Source organism: Eubalaena glacialis, chromosome 19, assembly GCF_028564815.1.
Source record: "Eubalaena glacialis isolate mEubGla1 chromosome 19, mEubGla1.1.hap2.+ XY, whole genome shotgun sequence".
NCBI lineage: Eukaryota > Metazoa > Chordata > Mammalia > Artiodactyla > Balaenidae > Eubalaena > Eubalaena glacialis.
In genome coordinates, this window is record NC_083734.1 from 61,547,642 (window position 1) to 61,573,892 (window position 26,251).

The following is a 26,251-nucleotide window of genomic DNA, read 5'->3' on the forward strand; positions in this document are numbered from 1 at the left end:
TGGGGGCCAGATGGTCTCTGTTGCAAATACTCAGCTCTGCTGTTGTAATGTGAAAGCAGCCATAAACCAATGTGCGTGACTGTTTCCAATAAAACTTTATTTCCAAACACGGGTGGTGGATGAGGTTTGTTCTACTGTAGTCCCAAGTAGCTGACTGTTTACTTTGATGCCCCATAAGCAATTCAAACTAGTCTGTTCCAAACTGAATGTGGGTGTTTTTCTCTAAATGTGACTGAGTCTTTAAAATTTTTTTCTCTATCTCAGTGAATGCCAAAGCCATGCACTTAACTGGGGAATTATCAGAGATCACTTCCTCTGCTTCACCCATCACATCCCGTCTCTCATCCAGCCCTGTTAATTCTAAGCTCAGATCTATGTACTTCTCTTCAACTCTGCCACCAGCACTTGTCCAAGACATTAGCATCTCTTGCCTGAACTGTGAGAGTAGTTTATTCCTCCAGCCTCATCTATCTATCTATCTATCTATCTATCTATCATCTATCTATCTAACACACCATATTTAAAATATTTTTTTAAACATTTTAAATTAATTTTTTATTGGAGTCTAGTTACTTTACAATGTTGTGTTACTTTCTGCTATACAGCAAAGTGAATCAGTTATATGTATACATATATCCCCTCTTTTTTGGATTTCCTTCCCATTTAGGTCACCACAGAGCACTGAGTAGAGCTCCCTGTGCTATACAGTAGGTTCTTGTTAGTTATCTATTTTATATATAGTAGTGGATATATGTCAATCCCAAGCTCCCAATTTGTCCCACCTCTCCTTACCCCCTTGGTAACCATAAGTTTGTTCTCTACATCTGTGACTCTATTTCTGCTTTGCAAATAAGTTCATCTGTACCATTTTTCTAGATTCCACATGTAAGCAATATTATATGATATTTGTTTTTCTCTTTCTGACTTACTTCACTGTATATGACTATCTCTAGGTCCATCCACATCTCTGCAAATGTCACCATTTCATTCCTTTTTATGAATCTCACCATATTTTTAAAAAAGCTGATAGAAATATGTAAATGCTTCTACATGAAAATGGAAAGAAACAAAATATGGTTTTCTTGTGTATTTCTTCTATAGTTAACATAATGCATTTGTTTGTTAACATCCCAATTTAGGTCACAACAAATCATTATGTGATGGAAGAGTTGACATCAGTCATTGGAATAAATATGAGGACACCCCCTTTCATTTCTAAGGAAGAAACTGTAAATGAATGGTTTATTTTTATGTGTGTAGTTTATTTCTCCCCTTTTGTATACATCATTAAACATTACAAAGGAATGAAAAAAATTTAAGATGACAGTAATGGGTCTCCCAGAGTCGGCCTTCTGGTAAGTTACCTGTGTATTACACATTAATACATTGGGAAACTCATTAGGTTATAAAGAAATGAGATGCATTCACAAGTTGTTTTTGCATGTGTTCAATTTAATGACCTCACTTGTTTAAGATTTTATTTCATTTTTTAAAATTTTATTTATTTATTTATTTGTTTATTTTGGCTGCACCGCGTGGTACGTGGGATCTTAGTTCCCTGACCAGGGATCGAACCTGTGCCCCCTGCAGTGGAGGCGTGGAGTCTTAACCACTGGACCACCAGGGAATTCCCTGTATTAGATTTTAACAGCAGTAGAAAATAAGTAAGGATTGTGCTTATGCTTCCCTGAGTTGAAGGAAAAAAAAATGTGATGCATGTATCAGTTAGCAGCAGAAAGTTTTCCTGATGCAGAACTGTCCAAGGTAGCAGGGTTTGCACTGGCTAGAGATGTTTAAAATTCAGTTAATATTGTATTAGTTACTGGGGAGGCTGTTTGTGTAAATATGCTCTTTACCCCTCTTTCTCTTCAAAGACAAGAAATAGAGATTTTTAAAATAAGCAATATGCATAAAAAGTGTGGCTTTGACAATTTAACTTCCAAGAGAACCCCACTGCCAGATGCAGGCATCCTAGGTATTAAGGTAAAACTGATATATTTCTTTCTTTTGTGTGTGTGTTTGTTTATTTATTTATTTATTTATTTATTTATTTATTTATTTATGGCTGTGTTGGGTCTTCGTTGCTGTATGTGGGCTTTCTCTAGTTGTGGCGAGCGGGGGCTACTCTTCGTTGTGGTGCATGGGCTTCTCATGGCGGTGGCTTCTCTTGTTGCGGAGCACAGGCTCTAGGCGCGTGGCATCAGTAGTCGTGGCTCACGGGCTCAGTAGTTGTGGCTCACGGGCTCTAGAGCGCAGGCTCAGCAGTTGTGGCGCACGAGCTTAGTTGCTCCGCGGCATGTGGGATCTTCCTGGACCAGGACCAGGGCTCGAACCCGTGTCCGCTGCATCGGCAGGCGGATTCTTAACCACTGTGCCACCAGGGAAGTCCCGTGATATATTTCTTATAAAATTCTTATACGTTTTACCTTCTTCCACATTCTTCCTGATCAGGCATAAATTTTGCTATAATATATTTAACCCAAAGAATGCAGAACTCCCAAAGAATCTTGAGAGTAATTTCTTGTATAAAACATTGTGAATAGAATTATTTATGGTAATCCCTTTCCAACTGTACATTTCTCTTATATGAAATTCTAGTACTTTCAGTTCTATGAACCTTAACAATTGAGAGAATTTGGTTTGAATATACATGAATTAAGATTAGCTCCTACTGGAGCTAATTTTTTTAAAAAGACGGTGGAATAGGGAAAAAAAAATGATAAAACAAGGGTTAAAAACAAAATTTTTGCTCCATTTTTCCCTGTATTAGTTTTTAAGATAATTAACTGTTTCCCTAAAATCCTTGAAAGATGAACAAGTTTTAAACATTAGGTTTCAATCCACTGTAATTATTCTTATTGAAACTCCAGTTGTTCCATCTTTGGCCAAAGGGAGCTACTTCAGGTTGGTTTCTGAGTTTTTTTGTTTGTTTGTTTTGTTTTATTTGTTTTATTTTGATAGGTTCCTTGCTATTTTGTGTGACAAGATGCCCCCGTTTCTTATAGTTGGAAAATATTTCGAGACCATTGTGTGAATGAAATATTCTTTGCTGTGAGATTGGTCATTGTTTCCAGGCTTCTCAGCAGACAGACAGAGACTAACTGCGTATTCTAAATTTTATATATAGAATAACACACACACATTAAAGATGTCTTATGAATTCACACTGACACAATTCAAACATAGTACTATAGGGCTGTTACTTCACCTCCTCCATATTAGAAATGTGCATTAATTTTGTATCCTGCTACTTTACCAAATTCATTGATTAGCTCTAGTAGTTTTCTGGTGGCATCTTTAGGATTTTCTATGTATAGTATCATGTCATCTGCAAACAGTTAACCTTGGCTTTAAAGGCAATCATACTAAATCAACTTGAGATGAAAATGTGCTACTTTTTGACTGTGTGTAGTTATTTCACAATTCCAAAGGGAATTTGTATTTTTTAGTATGAAGTATAAGATATATCACATTTCCAAACTTTTAACTATGCTTTTGTAAATTGGGTTTTAAAAACTTATGATATAGTCATTTTAATCTATCTACACCAAAGGGTAAATCAGCTTTACAAACAGGTCAGACTTTTCCTATTAAGCCAATGGCCATACCTTCCCATATTGGACATTAGATTCTTTGCAGGATGCTATTTTCTGGTCACAGAGACACTATTTTCTTTGGGATAGAATTAGTGTCTTAGTTGTCCTGTGGCCTGCTTCCTAAACCCAGGCTAGAAAATTACTGAAGGTCGGATTCACTATATACAATAACACAGACTAAAAAAAAGTAGCTGCTGCTACAGCATACTGTTTCTAAAATTTACTAAAAATTAATATTTTCATGGAAACAAAACACCTTTTCTGCCCAAGATTTCAACCTCTTCTGTATCCCTTCTGTTTCTTTATCAGCAAAAAGCTCAGTCTCAGTTATGGATTTCAGGCCTCTCTCCTTCAGCATACTGGTGTGGACAGGCTCTGGGAGACATTCCATTTTATTTCAGGATTCTTCTTTTGATACATTTAATTTACTGCTTCATGTTTTCTGAATTCACAGTTTCATTAGGACTCATGTTTGCTCTGGTAAGTGATAATTTTCCCTCCAGGCCAAATATAATAATAAAAGTTCATTTTCATTAACATTTTGTCCTTAACACAAGGCATATGCAAGAAAATTGCCTTTGACAGCTTTATGATCTGATTCTCGCCTTGCCCCGCCGCATACATGACCCACCATCTCTAATCTTGCTGTTAATCCTATTGTTTTCAGGTGGTTTGCATAGCTGGCTGTGGAGCTTGTCTTATGCTTCTCACAGATGTGATTTCATTCCTCTTTCCCACGGGGAGAAAAAATAATGGCTTTTGGTCTCTTGGCTTTCTTATTTTAAGTATCTGGATGTGTACACAAATGCATATTTATATTGAATTTTCTTAAAGTTCCTTCCTAAAAATGCAAATACTTTACCTAGAAGAGAATGGAACTACTTCTTTTGCACTTCTGTTATTGTTGGACTATGTTCATGGTTTCAGGTTTTTGTTCATTTTCTTTTTCCTATTTTCCATCTGTTCTTTGAGGTTTCTGTTTTACACTTCTGTTTCTTTGGAAAGAGGCAAAATATCTGTAGGAATCCTGACATGTCCTAGCTGAAAGACTAGATCGTTTGGATCAATTCCCTCATTTTTACAGAGTGGGAAAAACTTAAAAGGATTAGACTTGAGCCCAAGCTTCTCAACTCAGTGAGGTTTCCTCCTGAATAATTCTCTTTATTTAAAAAAAATCATGATAGGTGGCCACATTGACTAATAACATAAGCAAACAAATAAACATGGAAACGTTTTATTAAGAAATAAATTATTTATTACTTTAGGCACAGTCTGCTGTATCCCCTTCTCCAAGCTTTGTTGACATCTTGAGCAGATTACCACAGCTTTCTGACCATTTCGGATGTTAAACTAGTCTCGTTTTGTTACTTAAGATTTGCTTTAAGTACTAAAAAAAGTCCAGTCAAGTCCAAAACGTAACTTTAATCTCATAAACAATGAAACTCTCTCTCTCCAGCTCCATTTCAGGCATGGCCTTAGTTTGAGCACGAACGGTGAGAAGGGGAGCAAGTTCTACCCCTTTACTCGTTCTTCTGGACTTTCCTTTCTCCTGTATGTTATGGGGACAGGTTGGAGGGATTAGGGTCAAGAGACCAAGGTCTTACTTCTTTAAGGCTATTAGAGTCACACTGGCTGGTCATTGTGGGTACTATTCGAAGGTTGGATTTTAGTGTGGATAGAAATGTCACATAAATCTAAAAAAATCTAAAAATCTTATATGTTCTGGTATAATGTTATAAGTCATAATCCTAGTTATTACTTTAAAAGGTATATCTCAGAAATAACTAATTTTCTTGTCAACTGCATTATTATGAACTTTCATCAAATCTTTAACCGTGGTCATTTTTAAGTCTTTTGTCGTTTACAGACAGTTCTGGGTGTACTCTGATGCTTTTGTAAATATGTTCCTATAAAAGGGTTTCATCTTCAGGAAATTCATGGAAAAGACTCTGACAAGTACAGGTTTCTGGTACCTGACTGTACTGCTGAACTGAATGAATAAGCATTTTCAGAACTCTAATGAAAAACTGATGAGCTCATAAAAGTGCTAACAAAAGATCAAGATGAAAAAAAAAATTAATTACATGGGACTGAGTGAACTGATGAGGATGAGTATAATGTTTGTGACTTTCTGTTTGAATTTTAAAAAAGAAAAAATCCCACAAGGACTCAGAGGCAAAGAATATACAAATCAATTTTCACTGCAAAGTAAAGGAGCTGTTACAGTGGAGGATTACTGGACTGAATGTCAATATTATGACATAGTATGAGTGTGTTTCATGTTTGGTAATTGCAATCATTGTTGCTTTTGTTGTGGTCATCCATGTACAATGCTTGGTGTCAGTCTATTTATCTCTTGTAAAAATAAAATACAGTGTGTGTGTGTGTAAAAAAAAAAAATACATAGAAACTTAAAAATTAAAAAAAAAAAAAAAGAAATGTCACAAATACGACCAGTTGGAGAATTCAGTATGGCAGTAGACATCCTAAAGGCTATTAAGTTGCTTCTTAGCTTCTAAGCCTCATCCCTGTATTCCCAATCATATCATTTTGAGCCAATGTTATTGGCGGTTGTGATACAATGGTTAAATGTCACAACAAGGTAATGTCTCCTTAACCATTGGAATTAGTCCTTGATCTAATTGGGTTTTTTTTCCTCATACATCCCAATATAAAGGTAGAATTGTCAGTTTCACCCTTTAATTAATTTTGCTTTATATATTTTGAGACTATGTTATTGGGTGTGTTTAAGTCTAGAAACTTTACGTAGTGATCCTGTTTATTCTAATAATGGCTTTACGACCAAAAGCCATTCAGCTGTGTCTAAATTATCTTTAATCTTTGGCTGATTTTAAAAACCTCGATTTTGTTTTCCAAAGCTCTGTTTGGCCTGTTTCAAATATGCCGACCTGTTCCTCACAGCCTTTTGTCACTAGCTTGTATTCTTTAGTTCCACATTTAATTTACTTATACATTTAATTGAAAATAATATTTGTTTGTTATTTGACAATTCTAATATCTAAAGTCTTCAAATAGTTTTAATCTGTTGTTTTTCCCCTTCCTGATTCACAGTTACTGTGGATTGTTACCTTATATGTTTGATAATATTTTTTTTTAACATCTTTATTGGAGTATAATTGCTTTACAATGGTGTGTTAGTTTCTGCTTTATAACAAAGTGAATCAGTTATACATATACATATGTTCCCATATCTCTTCCCTCTTGCATCTCCCTCCCTCCCACCCTCCCTATCCCACCCCTCTAGGTGGTCACAAAGCACCGAGCTGATCTCCCTGTGCTATGCGGCTGCTTCCCACTAGCTATCTATTTTACGTTTGGTAGTGTGTATATGTCCATGCCACTCTCTCACTTTGTCACAGCTTACCCTTCCCCTCCCCTTGTCCTCAAGTCCATTCTGTAGTAGGTCTGTGTCTTTATTCCCGTCTTGCCCCTAGGTTCTTCATGACTTTTTTTTCTTAGATTCCATATATATGTTAGCATACGGTATTTGTTTTTCTCTTTCTGACTTTCTTCACTCGTATGACAGACTCTAGGTCCATCCACCTCACTACAAATAACTCAATTTCGTTTCTTTTTATGGCTGAGTAATATTCCATTGTATATATGTGCCACATCTTCTTTATCCAGTCATCTGTTGATGGACACTTAGGTTGCTTCCACGTCCTGGCTATTGTAAATAGAGCTGCAATGAACATTTTGGTACATGACTCCTTTTGAATTATGTTTTTCTCAGGGTATATGCCCAGTAGTGGGATTGCTGGGTGGTATGGTAGTTCTATTTGTAGTTTTTTAAGGAACCTCCATACTGTTCTCCATAGTGGCTGTATCAATTTACATTCCCACCAACAGTGCAAGAGTGTTCCCTTTTCTCCACACCCTCTCCAGTATTTATTGTTTCTAGATTTTTTGATGATGGCCATTCTGACCGGTGTGAGATATCTCATTGTAGTTTTGATTTGCATTTCTCTAATGATTAATGATGTTGAGCATTCTTTCATGTGTTTGTGGTGTTTGTATATTGAATGTGTGTTCTTCCTATTTTGTCAATATATGCAAAGACGTTCCATATGTCATTTTTTACTGACCATTAATAAACGCTAAAGTTATACAGTTGTTTGATTGGGACAGATATTCGTTAAAATGTAAAACTCTGGCTAACACAACAGACAAACTCCTTGCTGTTCATGATCGTGTGATTTCCATTATTCTATCTTCCAGATCATTTATTCTTTCTCTGTGTCATTTAGTTGGCTATTCATTGCTTCTAGATTGCTTTTTGTCTCAGAAATTGAATTATCTATTTTTTGATTGCGTCATCCTTATAGTTTCTAGTTCCTGGTTACAGAGGTTTCTGTTTCTATAGAGAATCTTTCTTAATTCAGTTAGCATTTTTATTACCACCTTTTCGAACCCAGGGTCTGGCAGACCGGGGAGCTCCGTTTCATCATGTGTTCTTTCAGGGGACTTCTCTTGCTCTTTTGATTGGGAGTCGTTCCTCTGCCTTCCTCTGTCTCTATGAATTTAGGGGAGACCCTGGCCTGTTGCGGTCCTGAAGGGCTGTTTTGCCGTGGGAGCGTCCCTGTGTAGGCCGTGCGCCCGGCGCCTCTGGTGCGAGGGCTGTTTTCGCTTTGGACACGAGCCACGTCTTCCTGGGGTGTCCGGGCCTCTGCCACCTTCGCGGGGGCTGTGCTTGGAGTCAGGGGCTCTGCCGGTGCAGGACGTGAGGCGCGACCTCCTCTCTGCTCGGCGGCTCTTGCCACCCTGCCCGGGGTGGGGTCTGCCCCCCGGCCGCGGCGGCTGCAGGCCTGAGGGTGGGCTCAGTCGGGCCCCGCTCCCCTTCGGTGCGCCCCCTGCCCCAGAGCGGGGCTCGCCGCGGCAGGTGAGGCTCCCGCGCTCGCGGAGGGCTGATGGGCCGCGGCGCTGCTCGGAGGCGGCCCGAGGCTGCGTCCTCCCCCCCCCGCCCCCCCCGCCCCCCCCGCCCCCCGGTCCGGGGCCAGGCTGGGCCGTGGAGCGGCTGGGGCCGGGGCTGGGGCCGGGGCTGGGGCCGCTGCGGCTGCCGGATCCGCGCCTGCCCGCCGGAGTGCGCGCTGCTGCGCCGCCCGGGCGCCCGGCTGCCTCTGCGCCGGCAGCCGCGGGGCGTTCCGAGGGCCCGGCTGGCCGAGCTGGGGTGTGCAGCGCCGCGGGCCGCGGGGCCGGAGCCGTCGGGAGTGAGGGCGGCGGGGAGGCGGCAGCTGCGGGCGCGAAGCTCCCTCGGCCCCGGCGTGCGCAGGCCCGCGCGCGGCGCTCCTCGGGGGTGCAGTCAGGCGTCCCCGCCCCGCTGTCCGTGCCTGCGGTTCCCCCAGCAGCCGAGGGGCCTGTCTCCTCTGCGGAGGACCCCAGGACCCCAGCCTGGGGCTTGCCCCGCTCGCCCCCCCGGGCCAGGGGCCCCGGTGCGAACCTTCTCTGCATGCCTCGCCCTCCCGGGGCGGAGGTGCCGACCTTACGCCTGTCCTCGGTCCCGCTCAGCTGTGTGGACGTCCTCCCTGCAGCTCTGGTTGTACACGAGTTCCTCTTCCAGTTTCCAGGTAGTTTTCCATGAGAATCGCCCCCCAGGTAGATGTGTCTGTGCGGCGGGGGAGCTCCGCATCCTCATGCTCTGCCGCTGTGAACTCTCGCTTTTTCTTCATGAGTCTGGCTAGAGAGTTCTCAGTTTCATCTGTCTGTTCTAAGAACCAGCTCTTACTCTCACTGATCTTTTTCTATTTTTAGCAGTCTCTATTTCATTTATTTCTACTCTGATCTTTATGAGCTGTCTCCTTCTACTAATTTGGGGTTTTGTTTGTTCTTTCTGTAGCTCCTTTTGGTGTACGACTAAGTTTTTTATTTGAGAGCTTTCTTGTTTTCTTAGGTAAGCTTGTATCCCTATAAACTTACCTCCTGGAACTAGTTTTGCTGTGTCCCATAGATTTTGGATTGTTGTGTTTTTGTTTTCATTTTTTTGATTTTCTCCAGGTATTTTTTCATTTTCTCTTTGATTACTTCAGTAACCCATTGGTTGTTTAGTAGCATTTTGTTTAGCCTTCACATGTTTGTGCTTTTTGCAGTTTTTTTCTTATAGTTGATTTCTAGTCTCATAGAGTTGTGGCTGGAAAAGATGCTTGATATGATTTTCTTAAATTTACCAAGGCTTAGTTTTTTGGCCTGACATGAGCTCTATTCTGAGACTGTTCCGTGTGCACTTGAAAAGAATGTATTCTGCTGCTTTGGGATGGAATTTTTTTACACATATCTATTAAGTCCATCTGGTCTAATATGTCATTTAAGACCAGTGTTTCCTTATTGATTTTCTGCTTGGATGATCTGTCCATTGATATAAGTGTGACATTAAATTCCCCTACTATTATATTTATTTATTTTTTAATTAATTAATTTATTTCGTTATTTTTGGCTGCGTTGGGTCTTCATTGCTGCGCGCAGGCTCTCCCTAGTTGCAGCGAACGGGCTTTCCCTAGTTGCAGCGAGCGTGGTTTACTCTTTGTTGCGGTGCGTGGGCTTCTCATTGCAGTGGCTTCTCTTGTTGCGGAGCACAGGCTAGGCACATGGGCTTCAGTAGTTGTAGCACTCGGGCTCAATTGTTGCGGCTCGTGGGCTCTAGAACTCAAGCTCAGTAGTTGTGGTGCACGGGCTTAGTTGCTCCGCGGCATGTGGGATCTTCCCGGACCAGGGCTCGAACCCGTGTCCCCTGCATTGGCAGACGGGGTCTTAACCACTGTGCCACCAGGGAAGTCTCCCCCTCCAACTATTATTATATTACTGTCAATTTCTCCTTTTATGTCTGTTAATATTTACTTTATGTATTGAGGTGCTCCTATGTTGGGTGCATATATATTTACAATTGTTATATCTTCTTATTGGATCAGTCCGTTTATCATGATGTAATGTCCTTCTTTGTCTCCTATTACAGTCTTTGTTTTAAAGTCTATTTTGTCTGATATAAGTAGTGCTACCCCAGCTTTCTTTTCATTTCCATTTGCATGGAATACCTTTTTCCATCCCCTTACTTACAGTCTGTGTGTGTCTTTAGATCTGAAGTGAGTCTCTTGTAGGCAGCATATATATGGGTTGGTTTGAATAAACGTCTCCATGTGAGAAGTATTTTATAAGATTTGTATCAAATTTATAAGAAAATGATAAAATCTTCTATGGCAGAAGGCATATATTACCCATGGAGTTTGAGTCCCATAACGATGCTAATTCTATTTTTTTCTTTGCCTTTAGCCATACCTTCAGAGCATCATTTTCCTTTTTGTTATAAGGTGTCTGGAAATGTATGGAAAAGAAACAATGAGGAAAGATCCAGTTTTCAGGTTGGGAGAACATTAACATCTGAATATAATTTAAATATTTAATGTTTACAGCAGTACATTTAACACCATTTTATTAGGATGGATTTACTATCCAGCTCTTGGCTAAGCCCATTGGACAGTGTTATTCTGAAAAAAACAAAACAAAAATGAAAACAAAAAAATGAGGATTACACTGAATGCAGTGATACATAAGTTTCTAAGTCATGGATCTTACTGATTTTAGGCAAGTTGAGTATCTTGTGAACTGTATATGCAGTGGTTAAGCATCAAAGCTTGTTTTTCTCCTGCTTGTGGCAGGTATAGGTCTCTGAGTAGAAGACACAATAATGAAAAATGAGTTTGTTGTGAAATGTTTTGAAAAGGCAAGAGAAGCCAGTTATGGTGATCATTTATGATGTAGTGTGATGATGATCTGGATGGAAACAGACTAAAAAGACTGATAAGTCTGTATTTGAGAGAATTTAGAGAGCTGGTTGACCGATGGGATAAAAGATTTTAAAGAGAATAAATGGTCAAAGAGTATTTCATGGGACTTGGCTACTTGCGTGGGTTATTACTGTCAAGGGGAATCTTGTAGGTAATAAATTAATCATTTATAGTCTCTTAAAGCGAAGAATGATGATTTAATAATTGAAGCAACATTCTCTTGGTAGTTGCTGTACAGACAGAATTTCATTTTAATGTTATTTGATTTTCTCTGTAGAATCTCTCCAAGAAGAAGCGAAAATTATCCAAATCCAGAAGAGCCAGAAGAAGAAGATGAAGATGTGCAAACTGAACGAGTGAAAACTGCAAGTGCACTCACTACTTCCAGCTTGCATGAGGTGAAAACAAGTGACTCAACCCCTGATGAAATAATGGAGTAGTTAGTTTGTCCTGTAGAGTGGATAAACTGTTGGTTTTTAGTGTGAAAATTTGCTTTTGTTTCTGTAATACTTCCATGTGTATGTCATATTCAAATCATTATCTTTTGGAGTACTTATCCTGTCATCACTCTTTTAATTTTCTCTTCTTCCATTACTTTGTGGGTTTTAATCCTCATTCATCAGTACAATTCAAGAATTCTGATTTTTTAAAATCAACTTTTAACAAAATCCCACATCTTTTTCAAGAGTTTCAATTTCATTTTGCAATATATTGAAATTGTAATGTCAACAACTCTAAATAGCATATGAAAAAGAACAAGTGAATTTACACTGTATGAAAATCAATAAGAAATGGGCTAGACATGGAATTAATGCAAAAGACAAGGTTAGCATAACAAAAAGGGAATATATTTGATTAGGAATTACTTTTAGAAGGAGTTGACAAAGAAGTCCTCGTTCATAAACATACATTTGGGTGTTTTATTTGAAAAAAGAGGCTGAATTACTATTAGCACAAAATCTGGTTAAATTCATAGCCTAGGAAATGAAAGGTAAAACATGACTGCACAAAATATGTGACATTTAACAGGAAAATCATGCTTTCTCATGTTTTTCAGAAACCAGTAATAATGGCAAGCTGTTTACACAAGGAATATAAAGAGAAAAAGAAAAGTTGCTTTTCAACAAGAAAGAAGAAAAGAGCCATTTGGAATGTTTCCTTCTGTGTTGACAAAGGTTTAGATAACATTTCCTCTATTAGAATGTTCTTTATTCTCTTTATTTAGGACTATGAAGGAAATAATTTTCCATTCTTTGAGTCTGTTCATATATTGTGGTTAACATGTGATTAGAAAACCACTTGACATGTCAGCAGAGAAACGTTTTTACTTCCAAATCCTGTCTCAAATCAAATGGCAAGGAAACCAACCGATTTTGGACCCAGAAGACCAAATTCTTCTGGTGTAAATCCAAAGTCCTTCCATTAATGTTGTAATATAGAAAATGACGAAGGTGCAGTTTGAAATGTTATTTTGTTTCAAAACGTTCCTGAGCTAAGTGATTTTAGGTTAGTTGACCTCCACAGTACAAATAGTGATGTGGAACCTTTCCCCACATGAAGCGTTGGGCTTGCTGGGACACAATGGAGCTGGGAAAAGTACATCTATTAAAATGATAACTGGAGACACAAAGCCAACCGCGGGAGTGGTACGTGGCATGGGAGGGGGCCAAGCTCATGGCCAGGGGAGATGTCCTCTTAAATATCAGTGTTCCTATCAGTCAATCAAATGATTTTCTTTTATTGAAGTATAGTTGATGTACAATGTTGTGCCGGTCTCTGCTGTACAGCAGTGACTCAGTTTTACACATACAGACGTTCTTTTTTAAATATTCTTCTCCATTATGGTTTATCCCAGGAGATTGGATATAGTTCCCTGTGCTCTACAGTAGGACCTTGTTTATCCATCCTAAACGTAATAGTTTGCATCTACCAACCCCAACCTCCCAGCCCACCCCTCTCCATCCCCCGCTACCCCTTGGCAGCTACATGTCTGTTCTCTATGTCTATGAGTCTGTTTCTATTTTGTAGATAAGTTCATTTGTAGCCTTTTTGTAGATTCCACATATAAGCAATATCATATGATATTTGTCTTTCTCTGTCTGACTGCACTCAGTATGAGAATCTCTAGGTCCATCCATGTTGCTGCAGATAGCATTATTTCATTCTTTTTATAGCTGAGTAATATTCCTTTGTATAAATACACCACACCTTCTTTATCCCTTCATCTGTCAATGGACATTTAGGCTGCTTCCATGTCCTGGCTATTGTAAATAGTGCTGCAGTGAACACTGGGATACATGTATCTTTTTGAATTAGAGTTTTCTCCAGATATACGCCCAGGAGTGGGATTGCTGGATCATATGGTAGTTCTATTTTTAGTTTTCTGAGGAACCTCCAAACTGTTTTCCACAATGGCTGCACCAACTTGCATCCCCACCAGCAGTGCAGGAGGCTTCCCTTTTCTCCACACCCTCTCCAGCATCAAATGATTTTTTTTTTAAATAAGAAGAATAAACAGATGAAAGAATTTATAAAATATCTCTTGCATGCTCAAAAAAGATTGCAGCTGAATGGCCATTTTTATCTCCTTTAGAAGGAGGAGGAGGATTGGAGTGAAAGCCACATGTGAATCTGGCATTCAGTGTTCGATGTAGGTGGTTTTAAATGGCAGCAGAACACCTCGGAAGCAACAGGAAGATGATGTCGTCAGGTGTTTGGGGTACTGTCCCCAGGAGAACTCCTTGTGGCCCCACCTTATGGTCAAAGAACACCGGGAGTTGTATTCGGCAGTGAAAGGACTGGGCGAGAGGATGCTGCTCTTAGTATTTCAAGGTGCAGAGCGAAGCCTCCTTCACGCTATTTGTAGCTGGAGGAAGGGAGGATATAGAACTCGCTCATTAAATATGGAAAGGAGCTGATGAACAATGTCTTTACTTTTCATGCAAATAATGTGGTTGAAAATCTGAATAAGAACCAAATCATAAGATTTATTATTTGGGACAATGTGAATGGGGCTTAGTGTACTCTTTTCAGATTGAAAATGCTAGGGTTACCTACAGTGTTTTAGGTAGGGACATATCAGTGTTTCCTGCAGGTTGGTGGACGCACTGAAGCTGCAGGGCTAGCTGAAGCTCCCCGCAAGGCCTTTCCGAGGGAGTGAAGAGAAAGGTAGGGCGGGGCTCGGGGTCCTCTACGCAGCCCCAGGTCGGTGCCAGACGCAGTTCCTCTCGTTGCAGCTGTGCTTCGCGCAGAGTGTCCTGGGGAGCCCAGCGGTGGTGCTTCAGGACGAGCCATCCACAGGGAAGGACCCCGAGGGGCAGCTGCACGTGTGGTGAGGGGCGTCATGTGAAGTGTCCAAGTCAATAGCGTCAGTCTACAGTGATGACTCCTTTGGTTTTTACTCTTGCTCCGTTAACCTCTGAGGCCCGCACCCTCTATTACTTGATTCAGTGAAACTTGATACCATATTCAGAATTCCTCAGGGGAGGAAAAATAGACATTTTAAGAATCACACGGACTCTTGAATGTATTCGATTGAATTTTCTTTCTCTTGCTGCGCTTCCCCCTGCCTCTTTCTTCTTCTGCTTTATTTTTCAGTTATTGAAAATCCTACAATGTGGTGTTTCTCTGTACTTCAACTTTTTTTTTTTTTAACAAACACTATTTTACTCAATTTTCAGGCGTCTACATTTCATTCCGTGAAGCGTATTGATGTGGTGATATAATTACATAATGTGTTACAATTTTTCTTCTTTCTCTCTAGAGCAAAGGTTTCTTTTTTCTTGTAACCTAATCAGACATTTTCTGTTTAGGCTTCATTTTCATTCCCATTCATCTATTTTTCCCAAATTACTTTCAAACAATCCCTTACTTCATCTTCAGGCTGGCAATTCGAGCCATTGTTAAAAACACCGAGAGGGGGACACCCTCCTGACCACCCACTACACGGCCGAGGCCGCGGCCGTGTGTGACTGCGTGGCCGTCTTGGTATCCGGAGGGCTGAGGTGGGCGCCCGTGCAGAGCCGGCGCTCGACCCCCAAGTTCCTGCAGAGAGAGGGTCTGTTCGCTGTAGACAGCTGGTGCCCCTTAGCTCCGTGATCTGTGATCGGACACTTTCCTCTGCATCTGCGATTGAGGGAGGAATGAAGAGACACATGTTTTTTTTCTTTCAGCTCTTCTTTCTCTTCCCTGGACTAGTTGTATTAGTTCCATTCAACATCTGAAAAGCAAGTTTGGTAAAGATTATTTACTAGAAGTAAAAGTAAAGGAACTCACCCAGGTGGGGCCTCTCGTGTGTGTGTGTGTGTGTGTGTGTGTGTAAATGGTGGAATGACAGAGTTAGGAAGTACAAACAAATATAACCATCAATTTAATGGCGTTTTAAATAGACAGTGAAAATTCTGTATCAGCCTATAGCATTTTATCATATATAAAATTGCACCAAGAGTTCAAACAGCCTCGCATGCTTCAGAAAGATTGACTCTATCCTACATTAATTGATTATAAATCATTTGATCCTCCCAATGGTTCCTTTAAAGTTGTATGAGGTCAGCTATGAGTTACAAGTAAGGCCAACCAAATCCACGTGAATAGCAGAATAAGGTTGAATTTAATTGAAAGATGTACAGTTTTCTTATATACTACTTCTCATTTTTGAAAATAATATTTATCGAGCACCTACCATGTGCTGGAGACTGTGTATAGAGTAGTCAGTAAATAGACAAGGTTCTTACGGTGCTTGCTTTCTTTTTGAGGCAAGGGTGTTAAGCAAATGAAGATGCAAATGAGGAAATGACATTAAGGTAGGACTTTAAGACTGAGCAGGGTTTGGCCAGTCGAAGAATGGGGACAAGAGTCACTCTTTTGAGAAAACGTCACGTGTAAAGAATCTAAGTCGAGAATGAGCTCTACGTGCATAGGATGGAAAGAAAGCTTATATCCATGATGTATAAAGCGATATCCAAATGGAGATGCCAATATACAAAGATGTAGACCTATAGCTCAGAAGAGAAGGGAAAGGTCATTGAGAGATCAGGTCTGTCAATAAGCAAAGTGGGGCATTTTTAACATACAGATATAAGCCCATTCAGCTAGGAGAATGGATGAGGTCAAAAAGAGATGGAAAGGGGAGAGGGTCTAGCATGGACCCCAGGAACTCTCAGTATTGAGAGTGGATTGAGGGGGAAACTGCCACCACCTCAGCAGCAGCCATAAGGAGAAATACCAAAGTGTGCAAAGCATGCCTGGAACAGCCCTGAACAAGAGAATTTCTGTGATGATGGAAATGTCCTGTATCTGTGCTGTCCAGTGTGGCAGCCAATACCCACATGTGGCTACTGAGCACTTCAGATTTTAAATTTTATTTATTTTAGCTAGTTTAGATGTAAATAGCCATGTGTAGCTAGTAGCTAACATATTAAGCAGAGCTGGTCTAGAGAGTTAGAAGGAAAATTATGAAAGAAGCTCTGAGAGAGAGAGAGAGAGAGAGGAAGAGAGAGAGCTTTAAGGAGGGTGTGTACAATTTTATTTAATTCTTTTGAGAAGTCTAAAAAATAAGGACCAAAGAATGTTCATTGAATTGTGCAACATGGAGGTCCTGGATGAGCTTATTTGGAGGGGGGAGGGCTAGAGGTCAAGAAAGAATTTTTTTAATAGGAGAGAGTTCAACAGGTTTTAATTCTTGTATAAGAGATTGAAAATTAAATGCAGAGAAAATAATTTGATAAAAAGGTCCCAGGGAGCACGGAAAGATTGGCTTTTGAGAGTAAGAACTATAACACAAAAGAAAGATACCACAGGCTGAGTAAGAAAGATGATCAGAGCTATTTTTAAGAATTTATCTTGAACATTAAATTTGTGACAACGAGATTTTTGTTGTAATCAAATTTTTATGGCTAAAGACAAATATTTTGGCTCAGATTCATGCTTTATCAAATTTAAACTATTTACCTTTTTATTTAAAGGAAACTTTATTTATTTGGCTGGGTCTTAGTTGAAGCATGCAGGATCTTCGTAGTGACATTCGGGATCTTCAGTTGCAGCATGCGAACTCTTAGTTGCAGCATGTGGGATCTAGTTTCCTGACCGGGGATCGAACTCGGGCCCCCTGCATCGGGAGCATGGAGTCTTAGCCACTGGACCACCAGGGAAGTCCCTAAAGGAAACTTTTTGAAAAATTCTTTGGTTATTTTAGCTGTCAAGTTCTTTCCAATATTGTAACATTAAAGCACAGTAACCCTCACTCTCTCCTCCTCCCAGGTATTCCTCCGTGATGGCATATAAATTACCTGTGGAGACTATTCACCCTCTATCTCAGGCCTTTTCCCAATTAGAGGCAGGTAAGTTTAGACATATTAAGACTTCACGTACGGTGCCTATTTTCACGTGGAATACATATTAGATAACTTCAAGCAGAAAAGTTATATCATCATTCAAACCTTGGAAAATTTCCACTGGAATAGTCTTAAAAATTTTGAAGGGAATGTATTGGTGCCCCTTGACTTGGCTTTCCTCCAACTGATTTTCCCTCTGCTAATGAGGAAACCCAGCGGCAAATAAGTCAGACTATTCTGTCCTGCTTCCACTGCATACTGTTGGAGCATAATTATCAGCGTGATAGCCCAAAGAACACCAAGGTGAGCTTCTGGCATCTCCATGTTTGTCAAAGTCAGAGGCTCAAGGAGCAAGACTGCGGACCATGGCCTCAATCTGCCAATACTCTCTTTTACCCCATTGATCCTTTGTTTATGTTAGTGCTGGAACTGCATGGAAAATACAGAGGGACGAGAAGTCAGGATTGACAAGGGGCTTCTGAACTAGTTCCAGAGACATTGACTAGAGCGCACACTAGATACTTATGAGGTCTTGACATGTAAGAAGCATGGGATTCATTAAAAGGGGACCAGCGTGGAGTATATACTCCGTGGTTTTATAAAGGTAGACTAAAGCAATACCCAACAATTGATCTGGAGTCCAGAACATACACGTGCAGAGAATCAAAAGGCTAAATACTGAAATATAGGACACAAGGTACTCCTTAACGAGAAAGTTTACAGGTCATTTATACGTGAATGCATTGCTATCTTTTGATTATCCGTATCAGCACTCTAATTTATCCTTCAAGAAAATTTAATTACTTGGCCTATATCTTAAAGTACCTCATGGATTTGAAGTTGCTGTTTATGTTGCCTACTTTGAGAATACTTTTGGTGAAAAATTTGTGAGCCGCTAATGTCAGTCCCATTAAATGCAGTGAAACGGACCTTTGACCTGGAAGAATACAGCCTCTCTCAGGCTACTTTGGAACAGGTGAGTTTTTAAACCAGAGAGCATCAATCCAGGTAAACTTTGTGTGAACCCCTGGGTGCATCCATCTTTCGGAGACACCTTGACATTTTCTTTTCCTTATTTATTTTCTCCTGCTTAGGTGTTCTTAGAACTCTCCAAAGAGCAATAGCTGGGAAGTTTTGATGATGAAGTTGACACAAGAGTTAGATGGAAACTCCTCCTGCAGGAAGAGCCTTAAGACCCTGAGTCTCCTAATACTAGATTTTAGGTCTTACTACATTCTTAGTTCCCATAATTCTAGAAAAATCTTTCGTTATTACTGCAATGAACAAAACATTCAGTAGTTTAAACATCCCATAGTGATTAAGGTTTTAAGTGGTTTTTTAAATTTTAGAATGGAGGGAAGAGGCAAAGATAGGAAAAGGTAGCAGACAAAATTAACATAACCAGACATTATATTAATCACTAATATAGACCTATTTTGTGCTTAACAGTCATTCAAAAATTGCATAATGTTAGACAAGTTTTTTTGTTATCATCAGTAAGACTGACCGCCGAGCACATTTTACAAATAAAACACTGTAGGCTTTTTTAAACCTCAACTTTAGGTATGTCATCTTTTTAAAGCATGATTTGCTTAAAGACCAACTTAATGTGACATGGACTGTCACAGAAGATCTAATGAGCTGACAGATGAAATTACACAGTGTAACCTTTAGATACAATTATTCTGTATTCTGATGGTAAAACAAATCTTTGCTAATTTCAGGATATATAGAAATTATACGGATGAAGATAGCAGTAATCTGTAGTAAAACACCACAGTAAATATTTTGGCTGACCTATAGTCAACGTGCTTTTTGTGAGTACTTTTTCAAAGTTGACATCAGTGAGCACAGTAGTTTTTTATATTTTTTCACTTAATAGTTCATGAACATTTCCCTTGTCATTACAGCCCTTTTGTGTTCTGTAACGGCCCCATGGCATTCCTCTGATGTACTTCTGTGGTTTTTGCTTAACCTTTTTACTGTTGCCTGACACTTGGTTACATGCACATTTATCTCTTATAAACAAAGCGGTGATGAGCCTCTCCTATGTCTTCTTTGTTATAGTCTTAGGGTAGGTAGCTCGGATATCAACTACTGGCTCGCTGCTCTGTGAAGTTTTGCTAACTTTGTTCTCTGACCCATAGAAAAATTCAGTGTCCATCCTAAGCTTCTCAATCCCCCCAGGAACTTTTCATCTCAGGCTCGTTCTTGACTCTGACTTTGCTCATCAGCTGAACTCTGTTATCTGCTCTGTGGTCAGTTCCTTTACCTCCACCTTGGCATTGATGTAAAGGTAAGACTTGGCCCCTTACCTTGATTCTTACAAATGACTCTTTCCACAGGTATCAGGGAGAGGGTTTGTTTCATATTTGTGATGGATTATCACTATCAGTCAAAAAGAGGAGCTCAGTGAAAAGTAACACCTTCCACTTGTCTTTTTTAATACTTTATTATTTATTTATCTGTTTGTTTTTGGCTGTGTTGGGTCTTTGCTGCTGTGCGCGGGCTTTCTCTGGTTGTGGCGAGCAGGGGCTAGTCTTCGTTGAGGTGCCGGCTTTTCATTGCGGTGGCTTCTCTTGTTGCAGAGCACGGGCTCTAGGCACACAGGCTTCAGTAGTTGTGGCACGTGGGCTCAGTAGTTGTGGCTCACGGGCTCAGTAGTTGTGGCTCACGGGCTCTAGAGTGCAGGCTCAGTAGTTGCGGCGCACGGGCTTAGTTGCTCCGCGGCATGTGGGATCTTCCCGGACCAGGTCTCGAACCCGTGTCCCCTGCATTGGCAGGCAGATTCTTAACCACTCTTCTACCAGGGAAGTCCCAACACCTTCCACTTTAAAAACGCAAGTCCTCCTAACTTGTAAGAATGCTTAAAATGTGCATAAAAATTTGACTTATATTTCAAGCCATATATTATTTCATACACATTGTATGTTTTCTCATGGATAGAATATGTCCTTGAAGATACAGAGAGCAAAGACATTGTCCTTAGTAGCCCTTGAAATACGGGACAAAGTCATATACCGAGAACATCAATGAACAGAAATGAAAATAAAACATTTAGCATTTACAATTAACTCCACGTTAACACAGATTAATGTGGATGGGGGCAGAGGTGGGTGGGAGGACACTAGGGGGAGGGTTTGCTTCATACTTGTGATGGATTCTCGTAACTGGTTAAAATGAGGAGCTCAGTGAAAAGAAACACCTTCCACTCTCCACAAATGTTCTCATTCCATTTCAAACAGGAAATGGCCAAGAAAGGTACAGCAGGTTTTGTGATTTCTTCTGATGCAGCTATTTGCCAGTGAACACCGTCGGCTGCCGGATAAAAGCACTTCCTTTAACAGATTTCTTTAGCTGCTTTGAGTGGGGCACCCTGGACTTTAACTTTGTAAATTTCCCACTGCTATAGATGAAAAGCACGTAACTCTGCTCGGTTTCTTTCCTTACACCCTTAAAGTTGTCGCTTTGCAGCTTTTGCCCATGGCCACAAAGAAGTCATGGTATGACTACCAAGAAGACACAGTTTTGGAATAGGTAGAACATTCTCAGTGCTTTCAGCCATTATGTCTTAACTAACTACAAAATCTCCACATTCTTGGTGATTTCATATTTCACAAATCTCTATTCCTGGTAGTATTTTCTGGGCTCCCAGGGTGTCTCCGGTTGCAAGGAATAGACTCACACATGTCAACTCAGGGAAGGAGGGGCTTGTTGTAATCCCAGGCGTATCTAAGAATAAGAACAGGACTGAAAGAGCCAGCTTGAAGGTCCTTGTAGATTCAAGATGCACCAGGAATGTCCATGACCCGGACTTTGTGAAACCTCACTGGTGGCCTCAACCCAGGCTGTGCTTTGTGACAGGATTACTTCTTCTCCCAGTTAACTGGCTACAGCACGCATTGCTCAGTACGTCTTTTCTCAGCCTCCTCCTCCGGCTTACTTAAAGTTTTTGTTTACTTTGAGTATTAACTTACCCCATGGCCTCCTTTGTCCCTCCCGCCTCCTTGCCTCTCTCCGGGCATCTTTAATCTTCCTCTGCATTTCCCAGTTCAAATCCCAGAGAGCCAAAGTTTGTGACTGCCTTTGCCTCTATTTGAACTGAGATTTTTACAACGAACAACATAGAGGCTAAACGCGCTGTGGTCTTGGGCCCATGATACAAATGACGGTCAGCCTTCCATTAAGAACAACCCTGGCCTCATCCGTCAGGAGGGCAGGTTCCCATGAAGCAGCTGTGCAACTGGGAAGCACCATGCTTGTCATATTCAATAAAACCCATGTGGAGTTGAAATCCTACATAGAGTTTTAGCCTTTCACACAGACCTTCCTCCCATTGCAAATGCATGAAATTCCGGGTAAAATAAGACAAAGCCACTTTAATACCACGAGAGCAAAAAGCTTCAGCTTGTGTTGCAGTGGCCCAGTATTGTGTTGTACCTGGATATCAACCACTAAGAGTGAGGCTGGGATTTGTGTGCCCACGTGAGGAGCCGTGGTTTAGCGTTGAGGACTTAGAACAATGATTGCTGCATGAAACCAGCTTCTACGAAAGGCTGCCCAGGCTGGGACAGGGGATATGAGAGGCAGTGCCTACCGCCTGGAGAAGCTGTTCCAGACACCGGCTGTAAAAAAGAAAAGTCTGAGCTATGCTTAAGCAGCAGGGCAAGAATTTATACTATCCATGTGGTCCAGGAATCCCAACTGAAAAAGTCAGCCTATATCCTCAGAAAGACAAGAGGTAACAAGTTTTGGCTAGGATGTGGAGAGAAGGGAACACTTGTGCACTGCTGGTGGGAGTGTAAATTGGTGCAGCCACTGTGGAAAACAGTATGGAGGTTCCTTAAAAAGTTAAAAACAGAATAATCATATGATCCGGCAACCCTACTAGGGGATATATATCCAAAGGAACTGAAAACAGGATATTGAAGAGATATCTGCCCTTCCATGTTCATTGCAGCATTATTCACAATAGCCAAGATGTGGAAACCACCTAAGCGTCCTTTGGCAAGTGAATGGATAAAGAAGGTCATGCACACACACACACACACACATACACACATACTCACTTACACAGGAATATTTTTCAACCACGAAAAAGCAGGAAATCCTGCCATTTGTGACAACATAGATGGACCTTGAGGGCATTATCCTAAGTGAAATAAGTCAGAGAGAGAGAGACAAAAACTGCATGACCTCACTTAAATGTAGAGTTGAAAAAAGCTGAACTCATAGAAGCAGAGTAGAGTGGTGGTTTCCAGGGGGTGGGAGAAATGTGGAGATATTGGCCAAGAGGTAGGTATACACTTCAAGTTATAGGATGAATAGTTCTGGGGATGTAATATACAGCACGATGATCATAGGTAACAGTACTGTATTATATACTTGAAAGTTGCTAGGAGAGTAGATCCTAAATCTTCTCACCACAGAGAAGAAATGGTTACTTGACGTGGTGGAGGTGTCAGCTAACACACAGTAATCATTTTGCCATATAGGAGTGTATCAGATCAACACTTTGTATACCTTAAACTTACAATGAAGCTGGGAAAAAAGTCAGCCTGAAAGTGATCCGTGGAGCACCTAGGAGGAACAGGAGCTCAGGCAAACAACAAGATCTTTGCAAAATGTCGTTTGTTCCCGACGTGGCAGGAGAACCAACTGATGCAGAAGCCGCCCTGAAAGGAGTGAGAAGCGGCAGTGAGAATGCCGGGCTGGAAGCAGAGCCCAAAGGCAGTTCCTGATGCCCGAATGCCTGCACCATGTGGGCGTTTGAAGCACAGCAGTGCAGGATGCAGATGGGACGAATACAGAAGCCAGTGCCTCAGAAGACCTAGCGGGATGGCTCTGGATTGGATTAAAAATACTCACGGTTACAAATAAAATCAATGGGCATTTATTGCCCAGAAATTCTCAATGTCTCAATCTATTCGATTTTTAAAAATTGTTGTAAATATACATATAACATGATTTTCTTGAAATAAATTACACACAGGTGTTGTCTGAATAGGGACACTTATATGAAATATCTAGAGTAGGCAAATTCATGGAAGTGTAAAGAACAATAGAGGCTACAATGGGCTGGGGGAGGGGGGAATGGGGAGTTATTGCTTCATAGTCACAGATTTCCTGTTTTGGATAATGAAAAAGTTTTGGAACCAGATAGGATGATGGTTGCACAATATTGGGAATGTAATTAATGTCACTGAATTGTACACTTAAAAATAGTTACAATGGCAAATTTAATCCTTCTGACTTTTAAAAATATAATTTAAAATAATTCTGACATAATGCATGATTGCTGTAAAACATCGTACAAAGTAAACCGGTCTAAAGTATGAAAATTCTCTTGCTTAGCTAATACATTTTTCTATCCTATACACGCAGGATAATAGCATATCTACTGTTTCGTAATTGTCTTATTTAACAGCATACTGTGAACATCACACCTTACCAGCTGATTATATATCTATGTCATTTTTTGTGATGCTTGTGTATTATTTCGGTGTTTGGATGTACCCAAAATTTTTTAGTTGAAAACTGATTGAAAGATATATAGGTTCTTTCTAAACATCCCTTTTGTAAACAATGCTGCAACTAAGAATGTTGCACGTAGGTCTTTGGCAATTATCTACCTAATCACTTGGAGTACATTCCTAGAATGCCTGGGTCAAAGGTCCTGTGCACGCCTAGGCTTTCAACACAGGGATCTCCGAGGAGCTTCCCGGTACACTACAGCCAGGTCCCTGACTCTGCATGAAAGTCAGCTCCTCTAAAGCAGGAATCTCCCAAGAAAGGAAGGAATTAGAGACTGTTGGACATCAGTGCAAGTCAAGTGCCCATTTCCAGAGTACCCTTACTCTATTTACTAAAATGAAAAAAACAAAAAAACCCAAAAAAGATGGCAGAAATATACATCTATAATGGGACTACAAAAGGTCCCAGACTCTCATTATAACCCCCAGATAATTTTGTTAGCAACCCAAACATCATTTACTGAACTAAAAGGAAGATACCAGGAGTCAACACACACACACTTCTCCAATGGATGAGCAAGGTGATCAGTAAAAAGTGAAGCAGAATTTGAAAGCCCCTATTCTGTTCTCCCTCCTCAGTGGGGGGGGCGGGGGGGGAGGTTCCTGGAAGCACGATCAAGCTAAAGGAAAGTCTCATCTAGCACTGAAGAGATGGCAGAGGTTAGTCTGAGGAAGAAAATGTTCGTTCTACCAGGGACCACCATATTGTTGTATTCTTCCCTCCTCAGAGCCAGCTTGGGGGTCACATGGAGTGAAAAAAAAATACTAGGAAGGACTTTGGTTGCTCAGCTAAAGCCATCCCCAGGCTGTGGTTGCAATTTAAGTGAAGTGCAATTTAATTCTGTTTTGAGGAATCTTGTATTTACTCATTTTACAGAGAGAAAGGGAGGGGAAGGCAAAGAGAGGGGTTAGCTTACCAACCTCCGAAAAAAGGAAGAAAGGAAAAACAAAAAGGAAAAATCTTTTTTAAAAAAATAACATTGGCCTTTGCTACTAGACTTTATGAGAGGTGTAAAGGATGACCTCAGATCTGAAACAATTATGCTCCCACATTAATGATAAGATTGGCAATATTTTTTTAAAAAACTATCATTAAGAAACTGTGGCCAAGAACCTACCTTAAAGACTATATGAAATAATATGGAGATGAGATCATTGTAGCAAATGAACTTCTAAATAAATTAGAATTGGAAATTCAGTATGAAAAACTAACAGTTCACTCAAGGACCACTATGAATCTCTTGCAGAAGATTATAAAGATGTGGAACATCTCAAAGAAAAGAGTCCTCCCTGTTTGCCTCAAGTAAGAGTAACCTAAAGCTTTATTAGGGACATGATCTTGACACAGAAGAACCAAAATGGAAGAATCTACACTCACAAAGAAGTTCCCCAAAGAACAAAGGAGTACTGTGAATACCATGTTAAAGAATGCCATTTATATCTTCTGCAGTGGTATTCCTGCATATATGAAATCTCGCTTATCCTATTATCAAATTAATGCTGTTAGTAAAGAAATCAACAAGGCAGTAGTTAGTAAATATAAGGGCCTACATCAACCAACAAAGTCTATGAGTTCTGTGGCCAGAAATCTCTATCACAGATTTACTGATAAAGAAAGGATACCAAAGGTCATTATTTTATAGTGGAAGCTGACATACAGGACTTCACAGCTTTGAAAATTGACAAGAGGTTTCATCTGATAGTGAATATTTTATGACACTGCAAGAGGCTATCAGAGATCTGAGGGGGGAAGGGGGGACTTACCTATTATGTTATAACCTAAAGCCCTTGTGAGCTTTTGAACTGATAAGCAATAGAGTTTAGAGGCTGTTCCTATAATTTCCTTTTTTATACAATTTTAAAGATTTTTTTCCTGTTTCTTATAAAAATAAAATACTTTCTGATGAAGCAGATATATTTTAAAATTTACTTCATTTCACCATATATTTAACCACCTACCCTATGAGCCTCTGTGCTAGGCACATGATGCAGCTAGA

General features: G+C 40.3%; 1 protein-coding gene and 1 pseudogene across 1 annotated transcript; both read left to right on the plus strand.

The window, feature by feature from the left end:
* Window positions 1–1,905: 1,905 nt before the first annotated feature.
* Window positions 1,906–18,946, plus strand: LOC133080883 (ATP-binding cassette sub-family A member 10-like). The gene is given in 18 exon segments (XM_061176961.1): window positions 1,906–1,983; window positions 8,143–8,496; window positions 8,699–9,181; window positions 10,875–10,963; window positions 11,667–11,787; window positions 12,447–12,565; window positions 12,945–13,035; window positions 14,044–14,191; window positions 14,194–14,221; window positions 14,484–14,531; window positions 14,533–14,557; window positions 14,626–14,720; window positions 15,272–15,311; window positions 15,314–15,393; window positions 15,587–15,668; window positions 17,631–17,727; window positions 18,642–18,697; window positions 18,816–18,946. Coding segments are annotated over 18 exon segments (2,133 nt in total). The 3' UTR covers window positions 18,915–18,946.
* A 6,326-nt stretch (window positions 18,947–25,272) lies between these two features.
* Window positions 25,273–26,037, plus strand: LOC133080443 (spindle and kinetochore-associated protein 1-like; annotated as a pseudogene).
* The last annotated feature ends 214 nt before the right edge of the window (window positions 26,038–26,251 follow it).